Source organism: Podarcis bocagei (assembly GCF_964188305.1).
Source record: "Podarcis bocagei genome assembly, chromosome: 13".
Lineage (NCBI taxonomy): Eukaryota > Metazoa > Chordata > Lepidosauria > Squamata > Lacertidae > Podarcis > Podarcis bocagei.
The window spans coordinates 22,772,473-22,795,985 of record NC_138138.1 but is presented as its reverse complement, the minus strand read 5'-3'; the positions used below and the strand labels follow the sequence as shown (position 1 = coordinate 22,795,985).

At 44.3% G+C, this 23,513-nt stretch overlaps 1 protein-coding gene and 1 long non-coding RNA gene across 2 annotated transcripts; one reads left to right on the top strand and one right to left on the bottom strand.

The window, feature by feature from the left end:
* Positions 1 to 1,796: 1,796 nt before the first annotated feature.
* On the top strand, positions 1,797 to 19,172 carry LOC308571616. Its single transcript, XR_014001552.1, has 2 exons — positions 1,797 to 1,996; positions 18,950 to 19,172. It is a non-coding gene; the product is annotated as an uncharacterized lncRNA (long non-coding RNA).
* Positions 17,752 to 21,331, bottom strand: HOXB2 (homeobox B2). Its single transcript, XM_081167249.1, has 2 exons — positions 20,730 to 21,331; positions 17,752 to 19,101 (listed from the first exon to the last, which is right to left on the bottom strand). The coding sequence occupies exons 1-2, from the start codon at positions 21,118 to 21,120 to the stop codon at positions 18,422 to 18,424; spliced, it is 1,071 nt and encodes a 356-aa protein (XP_081023375.1). The 5' UTR covers positions 21,121 to 21,331; the 3' UTR covers positions 17,752 to 18,421.
* Between the last annotated feature and the right edge of the window lie 2,182 nt (positions 21,332 to 23,513).

Sequence of the window (23,513 nt, the reverse complement as noted above, 5' to 3'; positions counted from 1 at the left end):
GAAATCCAATAAGAAGTTAACTCATTTTAAGACATTCACGCTATCATAGAATTACAGATTCATAGAATTGTAGAGTTGGAAGGGACCCTAAGGATCATCTGGTCCAATCTACTGCAATGCAGGAAATATGTAGCTCTACCATATCAATCTGCCACATTTGCACTTTGCTACTCCTGTCTTAAGAAAACCACTAAAAGAAGAGAGTAAGAACCTCCACAACCTAAAACAGTGGAAATAAATGAATGAATGAATAAACAAACAAACAAACAAACAAACAAATAAATAAATACTATATCTTTGAACATTGGCAAGAAGACTTTTGTTAGAAGAATCTGATAACCCCCCCTTCTAAACTTGTTTCAGTTCTAAAAAGGCAAAGAATTTTGTGGTTTGTTAGGGCCAATAGAACAAGCTGCCAGGGAATCTTGTTTTTTTCATATCTGTTTTTTCCATCACATATTTATCACACACACACACACCACACCACACCACACCACACCACACCACACCACACCACACCACACCACACCACACCACACACACAGAGACTTTGTACTTGCAGGGAACTCTGGGCAACTTTTCCTGACCATTAAAGAGAAAGGAAGAGGAGGAGGGAGAGAAAGACATGTATTTTCTCATCCCAAAGACAGCCCATGGCAGAGACAGTGTGAACAATGCATTCCTGTTTCACTACAGCTGCGCTGCTTCTAAAACGAGATGTGTTGCTGGAGCTGAAGTTTGCTTGAGAGCCACACCCTGCAGGTGATGATGAAGTAGTAGTTTTTGCCTTTGGAAGCTCACACCATATTACATTTGTTTGCCTAAAGGTGTAATTGGTTTTGTTTTTCGGTTTTGTTTTGTTTTAAAATCTGGCAACCTTGCATCCCAGATGGTAGCCAGCTTGTAATTTCGTGGCAGAGTTAGTATTTTGCACATCTTCAGAAGCATTTTCTTCTTTGGGTGTGACCGTAGCTCAGCTGTGGAGCTACAGGGTGCTTGCTTTGCATACACAAGGTGCCAGAATAAAAAAATTCCTTCCAGTAGCACCTTAAAGACCAACTAAGTTAGTTCTTGGTATGAGCTTTCGTGCGCATGCACACTTCTTCAGATACACTGAAACAGAAGTTGCCGGACCCTTCTATATAGTGAAAAGGTGGGGAGGGGTATTACTCAGAAGGGTGGTGGGAATGGGAGATTGGCAGATAGCTGAGATGAGCCTGTTGACGACGCTTAACGACTGTAATAGGTCTTACAGGAAAAGGCAAGGGGTGAGAAGGTGAGAAATGGCTTAGTCATGTATAATGAGATAAGAATCCAATGTCTTTGTTCAAACCAGGTCTCTCCATGGTTTTAAGTTTGGTAATCTCCATGGTTTTAAGTTAAGGTGCCAGGTTCAGCATCTCTAGGTAAGAGTGTGGAAAGCTCCATAAGAATGTAAGAAGAGCCTGCTGAATCAGGCCAATGACCAGTGCTATTTTTCTAGAAAAAGAGGTGTCAGAATTCACAATGAACGCCTCCTTCATTCCCTTATAATGGCAATGACGTCCACCTGAATGGTAGCGGAAATGAGTTCCAGTGAGTTCTGGCTGGGGGGGGGGAATCCCCTGCCAAAGATCCATCTAGTGCTAGTCCAACATCCTGTTCTCACAATGGCTAACGAGCCTGTGGGATGTGGAACACAAGAGCAGTCAAGCACAACATTCCTAGAGTGAACATGTTTACACATGGAGAGGAATGTTTGTCCAGCCAGCAGGTAAACTTCCGGTTTCCTTCTGGGCTGGGACAGACTTCCTCTGCATGTGACTAGAGGTGGGCGTGGCCTCACCTGTGCAGGTAACAAAAGCATAGGACTGGCTGCCATCCTTCTCTCTGTGGCTACTTTTGTCAAAGAAGCAACATCTGCTTAGCCAAAGATGCTCTTCTTATGAGATAGTTTCCAGGTGTATGTTATTTTCTAAGCTAAGTCTGCCTTCTGGGATCTGATTGTGAACAGAATGTGAGTGAGTAAACTCTTTTTATACTTTTATAGAAAACTGTGTCGTGTCTTATCTTTTATGAAGGAATAAGGGGGAAATACCAGAACAGTTATTATTGAGGCTTTAGTGAGCCTGGGCATATGCATCCGCTGTGAGTTTAAAAAGGGGGGTGTTACTCTGCTAAATTGTGAACTTGTTTACACAAGTTGGAAAGGCTATAATCAAACAGTATATCCTCTTCTGCATCCCTGAACATTTCCACAAAGCCTATGGGAAGCCTGCAAGCAGGACATGATCTCAAGAGCACACTGCCTACTTGCATTTCCAGCAACTGGCATTCAGAGGCCTATTGCCTCCGACAGTAGAAGTAAAACACAGCCATCATGGCTAGTAGTCATTGGCAGTCTTGTCCTCCAGTCTGAGAAATGATAGAGAGCTGGTGCCAGTCACTGCAGAAATTGTAGACAATGCTTAATTATCTGTTTTGGTCTAAGGCATGGGTAGGCAAACTTAGGCCCGGGGGCCGGATCCAGCCCAATCACTTTCTAAATCTGGCCTGGCCCACGGACTGTCCGGGATTCAGCATGTTTTTACATGAATAGAATGTGTCCTTTTATTTAAAATGCATCTTTGGGTTATTTGTGGGGCATAGGAATTCATTCATTCCCCCTCAAAAACAATATAGTCCGGCCCCCCACAAGGTCTGAGGGACAGTGGACCGGCCCCCTGCTGAAAAAGTTTGCTGACCCCTGGTCTAAGGCCACTTTTGGTGTGCCTAAGTGCTTCCTGTGATCCTGGTGTGAATCCTGACATTCCACTGAGGGGGAGGCTGCCTCTGGCATTTCCCTTTGCACTTGTCTACGACTGTTAACTTTTGGCTGCCTGGGGCCATGGTGCTCCTTGCCTCCTCAAGATGGAAGCAGTGTTTTCCGAGTTGCTTTCTCCACTGAACTCACTGCAGAGAAAAGCACATGGAAGAGCCACACAAAATTAACCATTCACTAACGCCTTTATTAGGGACAACCAAATAGCCACAAAAAAATGTGGCAAGCTTTTGAATTCTCCAGAACTCTTCATCAGGCAGTATGTTATACAAAATATCAGGTGGTGGTATGGGGAAAACAAAAAGAAAGAATGAGAAATTGGGTGAGTGTGTAGACTCAGTTCTATGACGGAGATTGTAAGCTGTGTAAAAATCCCACTCCTACTCCAGGTGCTACTAATACCAGGTTACTCACCTAGGATTCTGGGATAAAGAAGCAATAGCTACTTTCCCTCTGGCAGGTGAGAATAAAGTCTGGCTTATAGGCTGGATCTGTCCCATGCCTTAAATGAAATGCACAGGTCCCTGGGCAGGCAAAGAGGAGATAAAATATTGTCTGAAGAGTTATGGAGTTATGGAGAACCTTGGAGAAAGCTTGCCAGATTTCTGTGACTTTTTGGATGGTCCCCCCAAAAGGTATCACAGAACTTTGGGTGTTGAGGGTTTCATTCCCCTTATGGACCAGTACAGATACTTAGGGGTTTTTTTGTGCCAGATAAAATGGTAACTGACATAGCCCTGTCCAGGCAGTATGAAATGCTCATGATTAGGTCTATACTGCCTCATAGGGCTAGTGGTCATTTTCTGACTCAATTAATGTTACCCCTAGTTTTCAAAACCTCTGTGTGCTTGTGGACAACCAAGCTATCAAGTTCTTTCTCCAACATGCTGGATAGTCTGTAGGGCTGCAGTTTAGTCAGTAGTTAATCAACTTGAGGTCATTACCATATTTCAGTCAGGGAGAGTAAATTGTATTTGGTTAGGCTGAGAGTTAGGCACATGTTTAAAGACTCCTGGTTATGTTTTGTAACTGTAATTAAGGATAAAAGAAAGACACTATTAAGCATGGCCCTTCCATCTAAGAAGGAGTGGGAAATTTTATTCACCACTGCTCTCCTTTAAGTATCCTTGCAGTTCATTTGTGGCAATTTTTTAGTTCCTTGATATGTCCTGGATTTCAGGTTGCATTTGCCTCCCTCAGCACCCTTGTTGTTGCTGTTTAGTTGTTTAGTCGTGTCCGTGCTCCATGAACCAGAGCACGCCAGGCACTCCTGTCTTCCACTGCTTCCCACAGCTTGGTCAAACTCATGTTCGTAGCTTCGAGAACACTGTCCAACCATCTAGTCCTCTGTTATCCCCTTCACCTTGTGCCCTCAATCTTTCCCAATATCAGGTTCTTTTCCAGGGAGTCTTCTCTTCTCATGAGGTGGCCAAAGTACTGGAGCCTCAGCTTCAGGATCTGTCCTTCCAGTGAGCACTCAGGGTTGATTTTCTTAAGAATGGATAGGTTTGATCTTCTTGCAGTCCATGGGACTCTCAAGAGTCTCCTCCAGCACCATAATTCAAAAGTATCAATTCTTCGGCGATCAGCCTTCTTTATGGTCCAGCTCTCACTTTCATACACAGCGGCGTAGCGTGAGTTGTCAGCACCCGGGGCAACGCAAGTAATTTGCGCCCCCTAACCCGGGGCAAGGCACGTAATTTGCGCCCCCCCTAACCCCTAACCTGCGAGTTGTCGCTGGCGCTGCTGCCCAAACGACGCCGCTTGCCCGGAGGAGGAGGGGGGCAGAGAGGCGAGGAAAATGCAACGGCCCAGCAGCTGCAGCAGCAGCAGCGGAGGCGGGGCTGTGAGGAGGGGCTGCCTGGTGCGTCCTCCGCGGCGAGCACTGAGAGCCGCTGCCTGCCGGGCGCCTTCAGCCGGGCGCCGCAAGACATGCGGCTCTGCTACAGCCTGCGCCCGAGGCTCTTCGGCGACTCCGGAGGCAGCGAGCGCGCCCCCCCAGATGTTGCGCCCGGTGCGGCTTGCACCCCTTGCACCCCCCACGCTACGCCACTGTTCATACATCACTACTGGGAAAACCATAGCTTTAACTATACGGACCTTTGTCAGCAAGGTGATGTCTCTGCTTTTTAAGATGCTGTCTGGGTTTGTCATTGCTTTTCTCCCAAGAAGCAGGCATCTTTTAATTTTGTGGCTGCTGTCACCATCTGCAGTGATCACGGAGCCCAAGAAAGTAAAATCTCTCACTGCCTCCATTTCTTTCCCTTCTATTTGCCAGGAGGTGATGGGCCCAGTGGCCATCATCTTAGTTTTTTTGATGTTGAGCTTCAGACCATATTTTCCGCTCTCCTCTTTCACTCTCATTAAAAGATTCTTTAATTCCTCCTCACTTTCTGCCATCAAGGTTGTGTCATCTGCATATCTGAGGTTGTTGGTATTTCTTCGGCAATCTTAATTCAGCACACTTAGCACTTACTTAAAGACAATGTGATATGCGTGTTGGTCTAGGACTTCAGAATCAATGGGAACCATGCTCTGGCCTCTGCTACCAGCCAGGACACCAAGGGCCACTACTGGGAGGCTGCACCCCCTGCCTGCCAGAAAGATCATCATGGCAAAAGGGAAGATCAGCCTGGTCCCATCCATCAATCAGAGAAATAGCAGTTGCAGGGAACTTGCCTGAAAGAACACTCTGCTGCCAATTCTGGCTTCCCAGGACTGCAGCCCTAAAGAGAGGCACACTCTAACCTCATCCATCTGTCAAGGAAGGAGAAGCAATTCCAATGCTTCCTTCCTTCTTTCCTGCTCATTCCTTTTTCCTTTTGTATCATGGCTATTAAACTGCAAGCCTGTAGAACAGCCTTTACCAAAGGTGTCATGGGCTTTGAAGACACTCGAACTCAGGATGCAAGGGAGAAACGTGCTAAGAGGAAGACATACTCGGCAAATCCACACCATGATCAACTCCCACCCGGAAACCAATGCTCCCATTAAGGAAGGACGTGTGGATCCAGAATTGACCTCCACTGTCATTGTTAAAACTGTGTTTATGGAAGACAGTCTTACTCGGCTACGAGTGATCACCAAAGAAAAAGAATTTTAATATATGTAGAGTGCTTAGCATGTTTTAGTTGCTTTATTTTAATTATTATCACAGTACAGAATGATTGATAATAATATTTGTTATCACTATTGTTTGGAATGCTGTTATTAAGCAAAGTGCCCATCTGTTTGACGGTCTGCATCATGGAAGGTGGGTATTGGATTTTGTTTGTTTGTTGCACTTCTATTCTACCATTTACCTCCAAGGAGCTCAAGGTGGCATATGTGGTTCTTCACCTCTTTAATCCCCACAACAACCCTGTGAGGGAGGTTGGGCTGAGAGGCAGTGACTGGCTCAGGGTCTCCCAGTTCATGCAGTGATACAGTCTCCATTGACACAGGGCCAAATGGACAGAGCAGGGTGTTTCTGTGCCCTTGCTCACTCTCTACAAACATCAAAGTCTGAAGCAAGGGGAAGGAGATGCATCCCTGGGGAGCATGAAAAGGCACATAACCCCCCACTGCCTCTTGGCCATGCCTCGCCCTTCCACAGCATGCTCAGTGCTCAGAAAGGGCTGTAAAGCCAAGGAAATGGGTTCAGAAACTAGGTTTGATATTTATTTAGACATATAATTCTCATGTCCCTTTTCGTGTCTGCTTTGCCACCCCAGAGCACCACTGCACATTTCAGTACAGCTCTTTAGCAAAAAGACACAGGGTAGCTGTGACACAGTTGGTGTCTCCCTTGTTTTATATTTCCTTCAGTCTTCCAAATTAGCAATTTTCTTTTTGGCTAGTGTACACGAGAAAATCTTGAAGGTTCCGAACAACAAAATAATAATGGGATCCCATCAGGGTACTGCAATTAAAAGAGATGGTGTATTCCATCAAGTATCAGGGTGTTGTTCTTTTTTTCTTGCTTCCTAAAAATATTTAATTAGACATTAGCCTTTAATTATATTTACTGCTTCATTTTCACTTGTGTATTTAGAGAGGCGATAGTGTCACTAATTATTCTTATCCCCTAAAGCACAACCGATAAAAGCCTCCCTCTTAATACTCACTTTGACTTGATGAGGCTCCTTTCCTCCCTCCCCAATTTTATTGCAAAGAAAAGCAATCAGAGGGGATTTTAAAATATATATTAGTGGTGTAGAACTCTGGAACAGTCTTCCTAGAAAAGTTGGGGGAGCAAAGAATCTCACTGGGTTCAATACATTTAGGAAGATTATCTTGTAATACCTCAACTAGAGCTTCAGTAGTGGGGCCCTGAGAGCTGGGAGGAATTTTCCCACATATAATCTTGAGCAGCAGCTCCTCCTTCTCCTCCTCCCCCTCCTCCCACCCCTTTGAGCATCAAAGATTGCTATCACTAAAGACAGGGTGGTGCATGGCATGAATTTGCACACCATGAAGATTTCCCTTGGCAAACCTCAATTCATGGGTAGTCTTCACTGACACAGTATTTCAAGGATGGCATACTGATGACTTTTGGGCAGTGCCCCCTACCCTTTCCAGAACCTACTTGTGGTTTGGCACTCTACTATGTTTGCCGGTTGACCCTTGCAACAGGACATCCTTTACCGGACATCTGTCTGTGGTCCATGAAGGGTTCTGCCATAATAAATTTGTTTATTATAAAACTTACGGTATATCCTGCCCTTCCTCCGAGATGAATGTGTTAGGGCTGTCGCCAGCTAAGCCATACTAAGAATAAACCCATCAAAATCAATTAAGTCAGTCATGTCAATTGATTCCAATAGGTGTAGTCTGAGTTATATATGGCCCTTAGGCTGCAGTGCTACTCCCTCCCCCGATCTACACACCCCACACACTAGCACCTTGCAATAAGACTCTTGGTTGATTTTGCCCTAACAGACTAATATACCTACCCATCTGGGAAAGCCATGCCCTCCTCTTGCTGCAACAACACTATCCATGCCATAGGTCCTTAAATATATAGATGATCCATTGAAACATTCCTGCTTTGTGGCATGCATGAATGAACTGGCCTCTGAACAGTTATTAAAGCATATGACTTAACAAGAATCCAGACATCCCTGGTGTAACTAACCAATGGGAATTTTGGAAAGCAATATTGCAGGGGGTTACGCCTCATGCATCTGCTCTTATGAGGAAAGGTTGCAGCATTTGAAACTTTTCCGTTTAGAGGAAAGACAACTTAGAGGAGACGTGATGGAAGTCTGTAAAATTATGCATGGCACGGAGAAAGTGGATAGAACAGAGATTTTTCCTCACACTCTCCTAGCACTAGAATTTAATGGACATTCAATGAATCTGAATGCTGAAAGATTCAAGACAGATAAAAAGAAAGTACTACTTCACACAGCTCATAGTTAAACTGTGGAACTTACTTTCACCAGAGGCAGAGGTGGCCGCCAAATTGGATAGCTTTAAAAAAAGGATAGACAAATTCACAGAGGATATGGCTATCCATGGTTACTATCCACATGGCTATGTTCTGTCTCCATGATCAGAGGCAGTGGTACTTCTGAATACCAGTTTCTGGAAACCACAGGAGGGGAGAATGCTCTTGTCCTTAATTTGTGCTTGGGGGTTTCCCCAAGGTATCTGCCACTGTGAGAACAGGGTTTGGGGCTAGATGGGCCTCTTCCAGCAGGCTTGTCTTATGTTCTTACATCCTTTGAGTCTACTCATGCCTGGCTTCATCAATTCATATGTTCTAGGAGTCTCTTCCTGGACCACAAATGTACATGTCATCTATTCACGGACTTTCCTGTTGAGTGTGTAACTGCTCCCCGCCCCCGCCCCCAGGTTTCTTTTTCCTATGTGGCTGTATCACTGTATGTTTCGGGGTGGGGAACCTAAGACTTCACCTTGGAACTTAATGTGGCCCTCCAAGCCTCTCTGCCTGGCCCCCAGGACTCCTTACAGACCATATACCCTCTCTAGAAACACATCTTGTTGACCTTGCTTTGCACTTTCCTTCAGTGGTTTCTTCCCTGGCTGGAATTGGTTATACAGTGGTACCTCAGGTTAAGTACTTAATTCATTCCGGAGGTCCGTTCTTAACCTGAAACTGTTCTTAACCTGAAGCACCACTTTAGCTAATGGGGCCTCCTGCTGCCGCCGCGCCGCCGGAACACAATTTCTGTTCTCATCCTGAAGCAAAGTTCTTAACCCGAGGTACTATTTCTGGGTTAGCGGAGTCTGTAACCTGAAGCGTATGTAACCCGAGGTACCACTGTATAGCGCCTATTGCTTCCCTGGATGGAGGATTCAAAGGGTTGTGGGAGTGTAGAAATTTACACTCAATGGTCCACCCACTTTTGCCTCTGGCCCCACCCAGCAGCACTATTTGAACCTCAGAAGGTTGCCTGGGTGGGAATGCATCCCTCAGGGTTGAACAGGTTTCCCATTCTGGTGTGTGTGTGTGTGTGTGTGTGTGTGTGTGTGTGTGTGTAATATCATTAGGGCATTCAAGTGGCACCATGGCTAGCATATCCATAGTCTAGATCAGGACAAGGTAAATATTGCTTTGGTGTCTTTATACTACATTAACTTGCCTTGTTTGTATATTTGCAGTTAATAAGCTCTCATCTCATGGAGAGGGCAACCATCAGATGCGTAATTTATGCTCTGCAGTTGCTGAGAGCATCAGGCCAGGGCTTTCGAAACGTGTTTCCTCTGGCATTTGACATTTTGAAGGAAGTAAAAAATGGGCTAAACAAATGGTGAAATCTTTCAGTCATTCAATAATTTAGATTTTATTGAATGTGTTCCCTTCTCTCCTCTGACACTTTGGTCTTGCTAATTAGGACAAATAAGAAGGGTTTGCTGTGAGCAAGGATAATAACCAGCGAGGCCCCCCATTTATTAAGTCACTTTCTGTGGGTGGAGAATTGATTGGTGGCTGTGAGTGGCATGCTGCCTAGACCTGCAGCGACTTGGAGGAGTCATTATGATCCGCAGAAGGGCCCTAGCTAGAGATTTGTATTGATAAGGTGTCAGTTGTTTTGCATTGGTCCTCCTAGAGAATTAACCCCTCTCACTTTCTCTCTCCACCCAGTGCTGAATTATCACCTCCTCAATATGCTCTGAGTTCAGGCATAGTATGAACCAACACCAGGAGATCCAGCAACTCCCAAAGAACGGATTGCAGTCTTAGTGCAGTCTGAATGGCATTCTCAGAATCAAAGTGAACCTGGTCATTTTGAGTGGCAACCAATGCCAGGCAGAAAAGGCTTTTATTATAGAGATGTTGGTAGAACAAGTCCTCTATTTGCAGCCATCAGTTTTATGGCCTTGCTATGCCAATGATGGTTTTCAGTTAAGTGCAGAAAACTAGGGAAAGGCACCTCTTGCCACCAATTCTTCCTGCACATCTAAGAAGATTAGTGAGTCAATGAGAACCAAAGCTACAAAACTTAGTATTTCAGGGGGTGTGCAACTCGATTCAGAACAGGTTGTAAACTCCAAACCTGTGTCAGCCAATCCGTCTACCAGCTGTACAATACTACCTCTGTTTTGTCTGCATTAAGTTTCAGCTTGTTCACCACACAGTCCTTCATAGCTACCAAACAGCAGCTTAGCCTTTTAACTGCCTTCCTAGGAGCAGATGAAAATGAGAAATACTGTATGTTTCAGTTAACCTGGGGAAAGAGGTTGGGAATGCTACATGCCAGGGCTATAATGTCTTCTTCTAATGGCAAGAACACATTCTAACAGTTAAAATGCAATGTATCGCTGTTTCCATGAAGGCTAGAAACTTTATAGATCTAGAAGCTACTGTATATATCTAGGAGAGGGAGAGAGTGTGTGTACCTTTAAGACTGTCTTGTTAGTCGCTGTAACAAATACATGGTTTTCATTATTAACAGCATCCTTCCAGTATCTAGAGCAAACTTGTCCAAATTGCTGTTTGGTGCTTTAAAAATTTCTCCACTTTTATGTATATATACTCAGTCCAATGAAGCAAACATCACAGTCCCTCAATGTTATGAATAGGATGGGAGGTGGTATGATTGAGAACCCAGGTAGCGAGGATGGAGAAGCAGCAGTGGGGCGATATGCCTCTCTGTGTTGCCTCCTCCTGAAAAGGGAAGCAAAGGTGAAGGGTGAGCTGAGCATCTTGTAACTCTGTCTGGACCAAATAAAGGGTTTGAAATGCAGGCTCTTTGATTTAGTAACACTGAATTATTTTATTATAAAATGGGACACAGTCCTCATGTTCTGAGCTTCCAAGACATTTGGATTACTCAGAACACTTTGATTGCTAGGTGCTTTTACATATTTGTTTTTATTTTTATGTATTTATTATTTTCTTGCATGCATATCCCACCTTTCTTGCACCATGGAACCCAAGGGGGTTCCCAGGCAATCACCCATCCGGGCGCTGATCATGCTCAGTTCTCCTTAGCTTCAGCAAGATGGCGACCTCTTGAGACTTCACACCATCCTGAGGAACCATATGCCTCAGGTCATTATTCATTCAACTCCATTTTGCCAGAGCTGAGCGGCCCCAGAATCTTTATTGTTGAATCAAATACAATAAATTCCCTTGCACATCTGAGACTGAAGGAAGACGTTCCAGGTCATGTCAACCAGGAGAACTTGAGCCCTGTCTCACAAGAAATCACCACTGACTCTGCTCTACAATACAGGCCAGCCTCCCCCAACATGGTACCCTCCATATGTAGTTGCATGTATGCCAGCTCCCAGCATCCCTGACCATTGGCCATGTTGGCTGGAGCCAGCGGGGCCTGTTCTTCAAAGCAGTTGGAGAACACCAAGTTGGCAAAGCCTGTTTTAGGCAAACTGCACACAAATGGTGTAAAAAGTCCTGCTCTTTTAAAGAAAAGCACCATTTGGACGCTGTGATTTTGATCAGAGAAGTGTTTTGGAAAGGGAGTGCTTATTTCTTTCTCTGCTGGCCATTTTCCCATTCAAAACCACCCCCCTGCAGCTGCCAGCAGATGGGTGTTTACCCTTGCATCTTAACCATGTTATTTAGCTTAACAATGAATCTGGCATGGACTTAATAGAAATGATCTTCCTTGGCATCCTGCCTACTTTTTTAATTTTTTTGCATTTCTTGCACTGCAATAAATGTGTTTCTCTTTTGAGTACCACTCATCTCTTCCCCAGGAAATTCCCTCCTGGGGTTGGCCACGTCCAAAGCACCAAGGAAAGCTATTCATTATCCACAATTTTATTTAATATTACTGGCTTCTGGAATATGCTCAAGTATGGCATGAGAAATGCCAGACACTGTCCATAAATGAGTCATTTATTTCTGTGTGTCTGTGGCCTTGCAAATGGAAAGAGAAGGCTGTATACCTTTTTTAGCCCCTTAGCCTCCATTTACAGTTTTGCAGAACTCTGGATTTAGTAGCCCACCTATCCTTAGCCCCAGATATACTGTGGGAAATTCACCCAAGCCGGCCACAGTGACAAATATTCTAGCTTTACCACTGGCTAGAACTTAAGCCAATTTGACCATGGGTTCAAGGTTCTAGACTGCTTAATATCAAAAAATAGTGATTCTGACTCTTAAGGCTGCCTCTGGATTCTTGTAAATACAAACTGGCAAATACACCCTTCATATATTCAGAGACATGTCCCTTGTGTTCAAAGGACTCAGCCTACTCAATGAAAAGAGCCTCCAAGGTTTAGACTTGCTGAACCATGTCCCCCTTGCATTCAGATTTACTTCTTCTGGTTGCCTTTGCTGAGCCGTTGGGGAGAGGCAATTTGTAGTTAGACAGTGGCCTTGTATCTCAATCAAATTTCCAGTGGATGGATGAATTTTGCTTTATGATTGAGGCCCTTCCCAATCAAATTAGTTGATGAGATGATTCTGCTGGGGTGGGGGTGGGGAATGGTGATCTCCACTGTGTGCTCCACCTGATCTTAAGACCCAAGAGGGTCTGTAGGAAAGTGTGTGGTCTTTTAGATACAGTATTTGGAGCTTAAGTCATTTAAGGCTTTGAACCCTAATGTGAGCATTATAATTACCTGTGGTGTCCATTCTCAGCGGTGCACTCAGGGAAGCACGTTGAGGCAGAGGCCCAGGACTCCACTTGGGAAAATGAGTAAGAAGACCCCCCCAGATGTGGCAGGGGCAACTTACCATATACCACATTTTGAAATAAGGAGATACACATTATCATCTAAAGTGAGGGTAGACACTGTGGTGCTTCCCCCATCTGTTTTCGTACTACAACTCCCATAATCCTTGATCATTGGTCATGCTGTCTGTGGTTGATGGGAGTTGTAGCTCAGCAACATTTGGAAGGCTACAGGTTCCCCATGCCTAATGTACATGGTTCCACCCTCCAAATTTCTCTTCAACACACACATTTTTCATGTGGGTTTGGCTTAATCCCTTAATCTGCATCCACAGACGTAATCATCCATATTTAAGAACACAGAATTTAAAAAACATCTGTTCATATTCATCCATTGCTACTGTTTTCTCTCTCCCCTCCCCCCACTTTCTGTTTAAATGGTAAGTACCCCCCTGGGAACAGTCAGCTGTTGTTGTTTTCCTTACAAAATGCTATAAATCTACATTATGTTATTCATGCACATTATTATATGTGTTTGACTTGGAAACTGAAATGTGTTCTGCACATGCTCAGAGGCATATTTTTCTTTATTGCTTTAACAGTTCTGAGGCTAAACTCTCTTGCACTGGAAGTAAATCTCACATTAAGCCCTTGATATAGTTGCCTTCCTAACCGCTGCAGATTGGTATAGACAGATAAGAGTCCTTAAAGATTGCCAGGGATCAGGTTGAGCCAAAGTGATCAGAATGTATCACGGGGAACTGTTTGCGATGCCAGCGCTGAGGCCTGCATCAGCACTTTTGAAGCATATCTCTCCCACAAAGAATTATCGAAACCATAGGATGTTAGAGGTGCTGGGAATTGTAGCCCTTTAAACCACTGAGCTAGGACTTGCTGATCAGAAGGTTGGCGGTTCGAATCCCCGCGATGGGGTGAGCTCCCGTTGCTCGGTCCCTGCTTCTGCCAACCTAGCAGTTTGAAAGCATGTCAAAGTGCAAGTAGATAAATAGGTACCACTCTGGCGGGAAGGTAAAGGGCATTTCCATGCATTGCTCTGGTTCGCCAGAAGCGGCTTAGTCATGCTGGCTACATGACCCAGAAGCTGTACGCTGGCTCCCTCGTCCAATAAAGCGTGATGAGCGCCACAACCCCAGAGTCGTCCGCGACTGGACCTAATGGTAAGGGGTCCCTGTACCTTTACCTTTACCTAGGGGGTAAAACTATGGTTCCCATGATTCTTTGAAGGAATGTTCTTTAAATGTGCCTTAAATGTAAGGTGGATGCAGAGCAAAATTCTATGCCTTCTTACTTAGAAGTCCCAGTGGAGTCACATCTACACCATTTAAAGTATGTTTAAAGCACATGATTATTTGAGGGAAGCCATGTGCTTTTAATGTATGCTGGGTGTGACCTAAGTTACATGGGGCTTCCCCCCAAGTGTTTTCTTCCAAAATAAATCACCCTGGACATTTTATTGAAGGGTGGTGTTAAAATGCATTAGATAGATACGTGTGCATACAAGGGGCCATAGCTAATGTGTTGCATGCAGGAGATTCCAGGTTCAATCCCTGTTATCTCCAAGTAGGACTGAGGGAGACTCTTGTTTGAAACCTTGGACAGAGCCATAGCTGCGGAGGTGTGTGTGTGTGTGTGTGGGATAGCTGGGTCCCCCCACATGAAGCCTCCAGAGGGGTGTCATTGAGGCTCCCAGCCAATGTGTGTGTCTGCACAAATGCATGTGGAGGGATGCCAAACTGGGTTTTTGACCAGGGTGAAATAAAGCCTAGTTTTGCCTCTGCCTTGGAGATCTGCTCCCAATCAGCACAGACAATATCAAACTAGTTGGACCAATGGTCTGAGCTGCTTCCTATGTTTATCTAAATTCCTAGGCTCCGAATGTGCTGACACCCTATTTTTCCTTCGAACCATATGTCTGTTGCATCTGGCTCTGGTTGAGAGATCTTGAAGTTCTAGTAAATAAATAAGTAAAGTAGATCTGACAGGCCCGGAGTCTGCCCATCCTTAACACTAGGAGAAAAGTGAGGATGCAAGCATTGTGAAACCTTATGGAGAAAATCTTGGTGATGCAGCAGTGCAGTGCTGAGGGACTGGCCACTCTAGGACATTCATGAAGCTGCTGCTTTATGGTAAAAACTTCAGAGGTATCTTAAAGGGCCATTTGTTGTCATTAGGCATAAGCAAAAGCAGAGAGAAAATTCTGCATGTGTGCTACTGACTGAGTAACAACTGAAGGTAACTGAAATTGACATTTTATCATGAGATAGATACTCAGGCACTGTTAACTCCTGTAGTCACTCTCAGCCTATTATTTTATTGGTTTGTTTTTCTTACATTAACCTCCAACTTTCCCTCCAGCAGATCTCAAAAGAGCATAGTTTGCACAACACCATTTTGCCCTCACACCAACCCTCTGCAGTAGGTTAGGCTTATGCCACCTAAGGCGACTGCTTTACTCTGCCTAATGGTAGGGCCAGCCCTGCTGCAACCTCAACTGCTAAGCCAGAGGGTTTATTGAGGCAGTTTCTTAACCACAGCGGGAGAAACCTTAAAACAAATAAATGCATTCTCATTTATGAGAATATTTGAATATTTGTGTGATGCTTTTTGCCCTGCTTTGCCAAGAAATTTCTCTTGAATAACATGGTATTACACCGTATAGAGTGGAATTTTGCCTCAAAAGAAAATCCCACTTCAGTGAGATTTACTCTCGTGTAGATGTGTACATAGAAATGCAGCGCAAATTGTAAAGCAGATGCCTTCTTGATTACCTAGATACTTACAGAATAGATTTCAACTGGTTTGGGTGGAAGGAGTGGCGAATGAGCAGGAATGTGTGTTTGTTTATGTGGTTTTGATTCCGTAGTGTGGTTTCCAAAGTATAATTCCTTGATCATACGTGTCTGCGGGTGGAGGGGGGGGGAGGAGTGGGAGCGCGCTTGAAATAAACAACAACAACACTGCCTACGTTTTATTTCTTTTCTTACCGACGTGCAAGAAGACGCCTTCCTTGCAGCAGTTTCTCCTTCCACAAACGTGGGTCTTCTTCTTCTTCTCCTCCTATCCTTCGCTATACATTTTTATGGGGATGGAATTGGGGTGGGGAGAAATGAAACAGGGTTTATCTGCAGCGAAGGGGAAAACGTGTATCAGACCATCTTAGAACGTCGTTAATAAAAAAATAGTCCTTGGATGCAGAAGCCCATCATGATAATTGTCTAATCTTGCTGAATGAAATCTTACGAATGGAGCAGTCGGAATCTCAAAAGCTCCCTGTCTTGTTCAGAATCACAACCAACATTCCATCCGCCCACCCTTCCAACCCCCCTTCCCCGCGTCACAACCTACCCCCGGAATAATAGAACAGTTTCTTCCATCTATAATGGCTGCCTGGTCGTCCTCACCGCACCCTCCCCCTGCCTCGACTTGTGTAGTCTTCGATTCCTGCGCCATTTTGAGCTCCTACTCCCCTCCCCCCTCACTCCGATCTCCTAGAGTCCAACAACGCTCTCCCCCCCCCCCGCCCTTCCTCTCCCGGATCTCAGTGTGTTACTTTGGCCCACAAATGCGACTTGAATGCCTCCCAAAATCCTGCCATGTTAGGGGAAATACCGGTGACTTAGCAGAGACGTAATATGATTTATTTGTGTATGTGTGTGTTAACATTGTGCATGTCACACTCACGGCCGGCGATCCCTCTTCTCTGACCGCTTGCCATTCGCAACCCAGAGAAGCTCGCCTCCGCCGCCAACCCCGCCCCAAGCCACCCACTTTTAAGATGAGGTTTGGTTTAAAAAATAAAATAAAATTAGGGCTAAGAAATAAAGGTCCTCAGGAGCCATAGGCACAACCAATCGTTAATTCCGAATCTAAAAAGCAGACAGAAGGAAACAGATTTAATCTCGTTCAAAAGCTCTGTTTGCTCTCGCGTCTTTTATTTCGTTTGTGTACGTGGGGAGTATGAATTAGTCGATTGAATAGCCTTCTCTGCATAGGAAATTCCCTGTTTTCACGTCTTAATTTTTTTCTCCGTTCCTCTCTGCGTGTCCCTAAATTTGGAACATCCCTTTCTTCCACATTGCTAAAAAATTGGAGAACAGACGCCTGTTTCTCCTCTCGAGGTGACGTGTAAAAACCATGGCAAAGAGAATCTAAAATCTCTGCGCCCACCTATTGAATTATTTCTTCTCTGTCTTTCTCTCCTTCCCCTTATTCTGAGACATTGCGGATAAGGGGCTTTTTCCGTTCTTTTTTTCTTTTTTTACAACGGAGGGGTGACCTAATTTAGCAAAAAAGGGGAGACCTAGAAACTTTGGGCATTACTGATATTTTGTAATAATAATAATTGCAACAACAATAATAATCTTTTTGTTTGCAAATTGTGCCCCTTACTTTCCATTCCTTTTCTGGTTTATGCTGTGTTAGTTAACTAGATGCTTTTTAAATAAAAATAGTTCCTGCTCAGGGTGGTTCCCGCCCCCCGCACCTCCCAAGAACAAATCATATATTAACGCGCATCAACTGAAATATTTCCAAAGTGAGGTGTTTTGTTGGTTGTTTTTTTTAGCATTATAAATATTCTAAAGGATCTCTGCTGCGCATGCTACATATTTTAAAATGTTAATAAAAAGAGAAAAGAACGTGATTTTTTAAAAATTTAGTACAGCTTTTTAAGCCTTTGAAAATATTTATACTCCTCAGCGGCTATCGCCGCTAATTCTTCTTGCTAGGTAAACGAAGGCTAATAGAAATAAAATCTCAAAGACTTTTAAAGGGAGGAAAACGAAATACAGTCTCCTGCTTTTTTTAAAAAGGTGAATGTAAAACAGGAATGCAGCGTTTAATACTATAAAGCCATTTATTTAATCTATGAAAATAATGTACAATAAATAATTTGCATTTTACTATTAAAGCATTTGAATAAATAATCTACCTCTAAAACATAAAAAGAAGGGACAAAACCTCCATCGCTCTTGTTCTTTTTTATTTTTTCCTTCTTCCTATTTTGTTCTTTAAATTAATAAATCTAAACGTCTTGCTTTGTTTCCTGAGAAGTTCACTTTTTTTTAGAAAAATGGACAGACATTTTCTTCTTGAGTCGAGGATTTCTAATGCAAGCTTTCTGGGAAAGGGTGAAGGGAGCTTCTAAAGATATTTAAAAGGCCAGACTTCATTTTTCTCCTTTGATAAATATCTCCTTAAGCGTGGCACCCCTTTATTCTTGTCCGAATAAAAATATATATACGAGATAGAAATACCTGAATTCAGTCAGAACATAGATTCCTTTAAAAGAAAGTGGCAGAAATGTTTCTTAGGTTCGGGTCCACTAGAGACTCACAAACCTCTTTCGAAATAAATGCTTTTTCAGTGGGGGGGGGGCTGTGACCAGGCGTGGGGTGGGGGAGCGTACTTTCGGTTTCCATGGCATGGGGAGCTGTTGGTGTGTGCATGCCTGTGTATATTTATAGGGGCATATAACCCAAGGCAGATAAGGAATGTCGGAGGGTGTTTACTGGAAATTCAAATGTGGCAGATCGAGAGTACAAAGTGTGCTTGTAAAAAAGTCCAGATCTTCGACGGAGAAGCTGACAGGGCTGTCTAAGAACCCCTGGAAGCTGGGAGAAAGCCCTTCTGAGGTCTGTGGGCAGGAATCCACAGAGAAAATATTCAGGTCTGGTGGCAACAAAGGAGACTTCTGGCTTTCCAGGAAGGCATTGTCCAGGGAGGAAGAGGAAGAGGAGGAAGAGCGGGCGCCAGCTGTCCCATTTGGCTCTGCGTTGGGGGCGCTCTCCTCGGCGGGTGTCAGGTAGCCAGCGGGGGGCCTCGGCGGCTCTCTGCTGCTGCGGGCAGGATAAGGACAAGGGATCTCCAGGACGTCTCCAAATGGAGAGCTGCCCTCCTCCTCTTCCTCCTCCTCCACCTCTTCGCTGCCTTGATCCAAGCTGGCGTCCCCCTCGGGGATTTCCTTATGCTGCGTTTGTCGCTTATGCTTCATCCGCCGGTTTTGGAACCAGACCTTCACTTGTCTTTCCGTCAGGTCCAGCAAAGCCGCGATCTCCACCCGGCGGGGTCTGCAGAGGTATTTGTTGAAATGGAACTCCTTCTCCAGCTCCAGCAGCTGCGTGTTGGTGTAAGCCGTCCTCAGCCGTCGAGAGCCGCTGCCGCTGTTGTCTAACAAACCCTGGACGTCTTGGACGCAGAAAGAAGAAGAAGACAGTTTTAAAAATGAAAACGAGACGAAATAAAGCCATTAAAAATAACAGCTGGGTGAAGAAACGTTCTTCCTAAGTGGGGGTCTGCCCACGTGCGCTTTTTTTTTAATTGAGACAAGGGCGTGCGTGGGAACCACTTGGAAATTATAGGGAAATTTTACAAAGTTGTGTGCATCTCAGTCAAAAGTCTTACACACATACACACACCCCTTAGCGCTGGGAAACTTCCTTAAGGTCCTGCAAAGAACAGAGTACGGGGGCAGGGCAGGGGGAGGGGGAGGGGGGAGGGATGGTGCATTTTTTGAGGGAGGCTCAGTGGGAAGAATTCCTCGCACGCTCATTCTGGGATGGAGAAATCAGTATTCAAGACACGCTTGTGGAAGACCAAGTCTTCCTAAGACATCTTCAAGCCTCTCCTCCATCGATTGGAAGAGACGACGTCAGTTTCCTGCCTTCCGTCTTCCCAATCTACCTTCTTGCCTAAGAAGGGGACCTTTCATAATGGGATGGCAAAGCCTTCTTAGCGGGGAAAATAGGAAAGGGGAACACAAAAGGGGACGAGAGAGAGAGAAAGAACCGATAGGATCTTTCTTTATCCACACAGCCTGGAAAACAGGGGATCCAAGGAGCTAATACCGTGTCCCCCTCCCAACAACCTCGTTGCTTCTCTCCCAATGGAGTCCCAAGGACGTCCATCCCAACCACAAATCCAGGATGTATGCAGGTGGGACGTGGGAGGGTGAGGACCCTGAAGGAACGGAATGAGCTCCTTTCCTCCTAAGCTTGGTGGCTAGCTAGGTTGACCAAACCGCGATGCTGTCAGGGCAAGGCTTGTAAAGTAGAGGTCCAGGCCCCCCACTCAGCAGAAGGAGGCTTATCACATTTTGAAGTGAAGGAGTGTCATCCACCCCAACTATTAGACCATGTAGTCCAGAATTTACAATTTACGTAATTGCACCTCTTGAGATCCTACGGGACTTAACTGAGTTGGTGGGACAGAAATGTTGAAATGGAAGACTCTCGTATCTGCAGGGTAAATGGACAGGGTGCCCTGCAAATTACCAATCTATGGAATAGAGATGGTTTAAAAAGGACTAGATTCCCCGCTCCTTTCTTCTGAGGTCTTCTTTCCAACCATATTTCTTTTAATCTTGACATAAAAACACCTTTATAATATATTATAAATATACCCCCTCCTCCCCCACCCCCCAAAAAGCGAATTATATTCTGTATTGTCCACCGTTTCCCACTGGAATGACTAGCCAGAGCATAAACAAGGCGCCCAGAGGGCCAGAAATGAATACCAGTTCGGAGAGGCTGTGTGGATTTTTATTGTAACTTGTTCTAGAGATTTGCTAGAAGAGGATAAGAAAGAAATAGAGAGAAAGAGAAAGACAGACAGAGGGAGAGAGAGAATGATTCTCCCTGCCATTTCAATCATTCTGCTTGGAGTTGGTTTAGGATTAAGGGAGGCGAGAAGAGCATTGCCTCTGTTTCCCAGTAAAGAGCACATTTTAGATAGTAGGATTTCTGTCCTGTTCGGTCAACTCCGTCAGTGTCCCCCCCACCCGACACCCCAATTTCCCCCCTTCGTCGTATACAGACCTGCAGGAGAACCCGCGGCAGATCCGGGCAAAGAGGAGGAGGAGGAGGAAGGAGAAGCAGCAGCAGCAGCAGCAGGGACCTGGCTGGCTTTCTTGAAGGATTTCTTCTCCTTCATCCAGGGGAATTCTCCTGCCAGGGAAGGAGGCTGGAGCGCGGGTCTCTGGGCCTGCCCATGTCTTGGTCTCTTTTGGCTCCTTGGCGTAGGCTGGTTGCTGGATGAAGGATCCAAGCCGAGGAGGGCTTGTTCTAAAGGAGGAGGAATTAACGTCGGTGGTTCCTTGATTGATGAAGTTTGAAATGTCTCCAGGACAGCGGGAAGGGACGTCAGACACTCCGCTAGCGATGGCTGGCTGTTTATGAAGCCTATCTCCCTCTCAAATTCAAAATTCATGGCTTTTTCCAGGGGCCCAGTGCAAAAAAAGGGAGGGGGAAAGAGGGGGGGAACGCGGGTGGATGGGAGGGGAAGGAACGGTTGATCTTAAAGGCCCTTCCAATATTTTATATCGCTTTACTATTAGTATTATTTGCAGTCTCCTCCCCCTCCCTCCCCCGTTTTTTTTATTTTTAAAAATCTTATATTGCTGATAATACAGGCGTATGGGGACCTTGCTCTATTAAACTGACGAGCAGGGATAAATTGCAGCCAATCCTGGTCATGTGACCTGGCTCGCCCAATAGCAGGGCCAGCCCGGTTGAAAACATAAAGTATTTTTATTTAATAGCTAATAATAATAACAACAATAACAACAATAACAACAATAAAAAATAATGAGAATAAAAATAATGGCAGCTTACCTATCCTTGGGAGAATGCCACTGATTTCCCCCCTTTTGCTAACAAATGCTAAGTGAGTGTTAAGGAAGATATTGCGAAAGGGCTGAGGAGGCAACTGTGGGGTTGATGGTGGTGGTTACAGTTTGCCTTATTGCCTCGCCTCTGTCTGGTTGATTGAATCGCTGATTTTAGCTCAGTCCAGGAAGGAGGAATTAGAAAAGAAGAGACAGACACCAGGGATGAACTAAAAATCACCCAAGTAGAAGCCGAAAACTTATAATTTACAACCAGCCCAACACTGAAACCCAAGGAAAGAAAAACGAGTGGATTAGCAAACTCAAATCTGTTTGGATTTGCATATATATATATATAACACATTATAAACACTGCTGGAGAATATCATGTTAGTGTGAAAGGATGTTGGAAAGAGTTATTTCTAGAAGCTGTCCTCTTCTAAAACCTAAGAGGGCAGTTGGGATTGAATAGGCGATAGTGGAAACAGTTGTTAATGAGTTTATTAGTCCAAAGTTTTCTTTAAAAGTAGGGGGAACCTAATGTATCTCCCCACCCCGGCTCAGTTATATGCACCCAGAGACCATAAACTCAAGGAGTTATTTTTTTTAAAAAAGTTAATAATATATAATCAGTCCTTTAAAAAAAAAAGTTCCACGCAAACTGTGAGAGTAAAAGAGCAGAGAGTGAGGGGGAGAGAAAGAAACGATCAATCTTTCTCCACCAAAGACTTCTGACAGCCCGGGCTTCGCTAACGTCCTAAAGAATTTGGACGTTCATCAGAATTCCTAAGTGAAGATTTATTCATAGATTTGGGCCTGCTTGGTAAAGGTACAAAATCAGAAAGTTTGGAGTCTGGAAGAGGGAAAGTTGAAAGAGTGAGAAAGAGATAAAAACGAATCAAAAGGGAATTCTGAAAACCTTAGAATGCTTCTTTGATGTTGTTTATTCAAGCTACATTTATCTCCTTCCACAGACTTTCTAGAAAGTAAGGCTAAGAAACTACACTGAGGAGTGAAGAAAAGCTTGGCAACTTTTGTCAGCTCAAACATCTGTGTGGGTGGCATTGTACAAAAACCCTAAATCTGGAAGAAATTGAGGTTTAGGAAATGTGAGAACACCCCCAAAATCTATGCATGCAGATTCATGAAGTGCTCTGAAATTTCCTGTAGTAGTACTACTATGAGTCCTAGTTCTATCTTTTTTTGTTACAAACATTTGAGAACTGTGTTATCTGCTGCAATCAAGAAAGTAACATTAAGAAGGTGCTGGAAAATATATTATTTAAAAAAACATGTTTTGATGTGATTTGGTGGTGGGAATATGGATGATGTGCATTTTTTTTGTTTCTGCTTTTCTCCCCATGCCCATTCCTTGCAAGATTTTGTGTAAAATGTGTGTAGTCAGGCTCATCCTATCACAGATTCTGCTGCTAGTAAAATAGTATGTTCCTATCTGAAGCATGCACAACCTTTCAGAGTAGTTTTATAACTTTTTTAATCCATAGTTCTCCCTAACACTCAAAGGAAGAGAATAATAGTGTTCTAATACGTTTTACCAACATCTGCAAAACTTTTGAAAGATTCTATTTTGTTCCATAATCTTAAAAAAGTGTAGAGTGCAGATGATTTAAAATGGAGTGGACCACTTTTATTAGCTTACAAGGAGATTGGGGTGTGGTGAGAGAATATGGGGAAAAACGGAGACCGGTTGTTTGAAATGCAATTACTTTTAAATGCTTGAGTTAAGCATACACAACCCACCACTGGAATTCTACTTTCTGTTCCATTTCCCAGGCCAAGAGCATCAGATTTCCACAGGAAATCCATCTGACTAATCAGATTTCACTTGGCTGCATTTGCACTGCCAATCCTTCAATGCTGTCAATTGCTGACATCAGTTAAATGCCCTGAATGCTTCGGTCCATATGGGCTTCACCCACAGCATCACAGCGTCATGGGTTTTGTAGTCTTGCAGCTTTCTAAATGGACTGCAGAC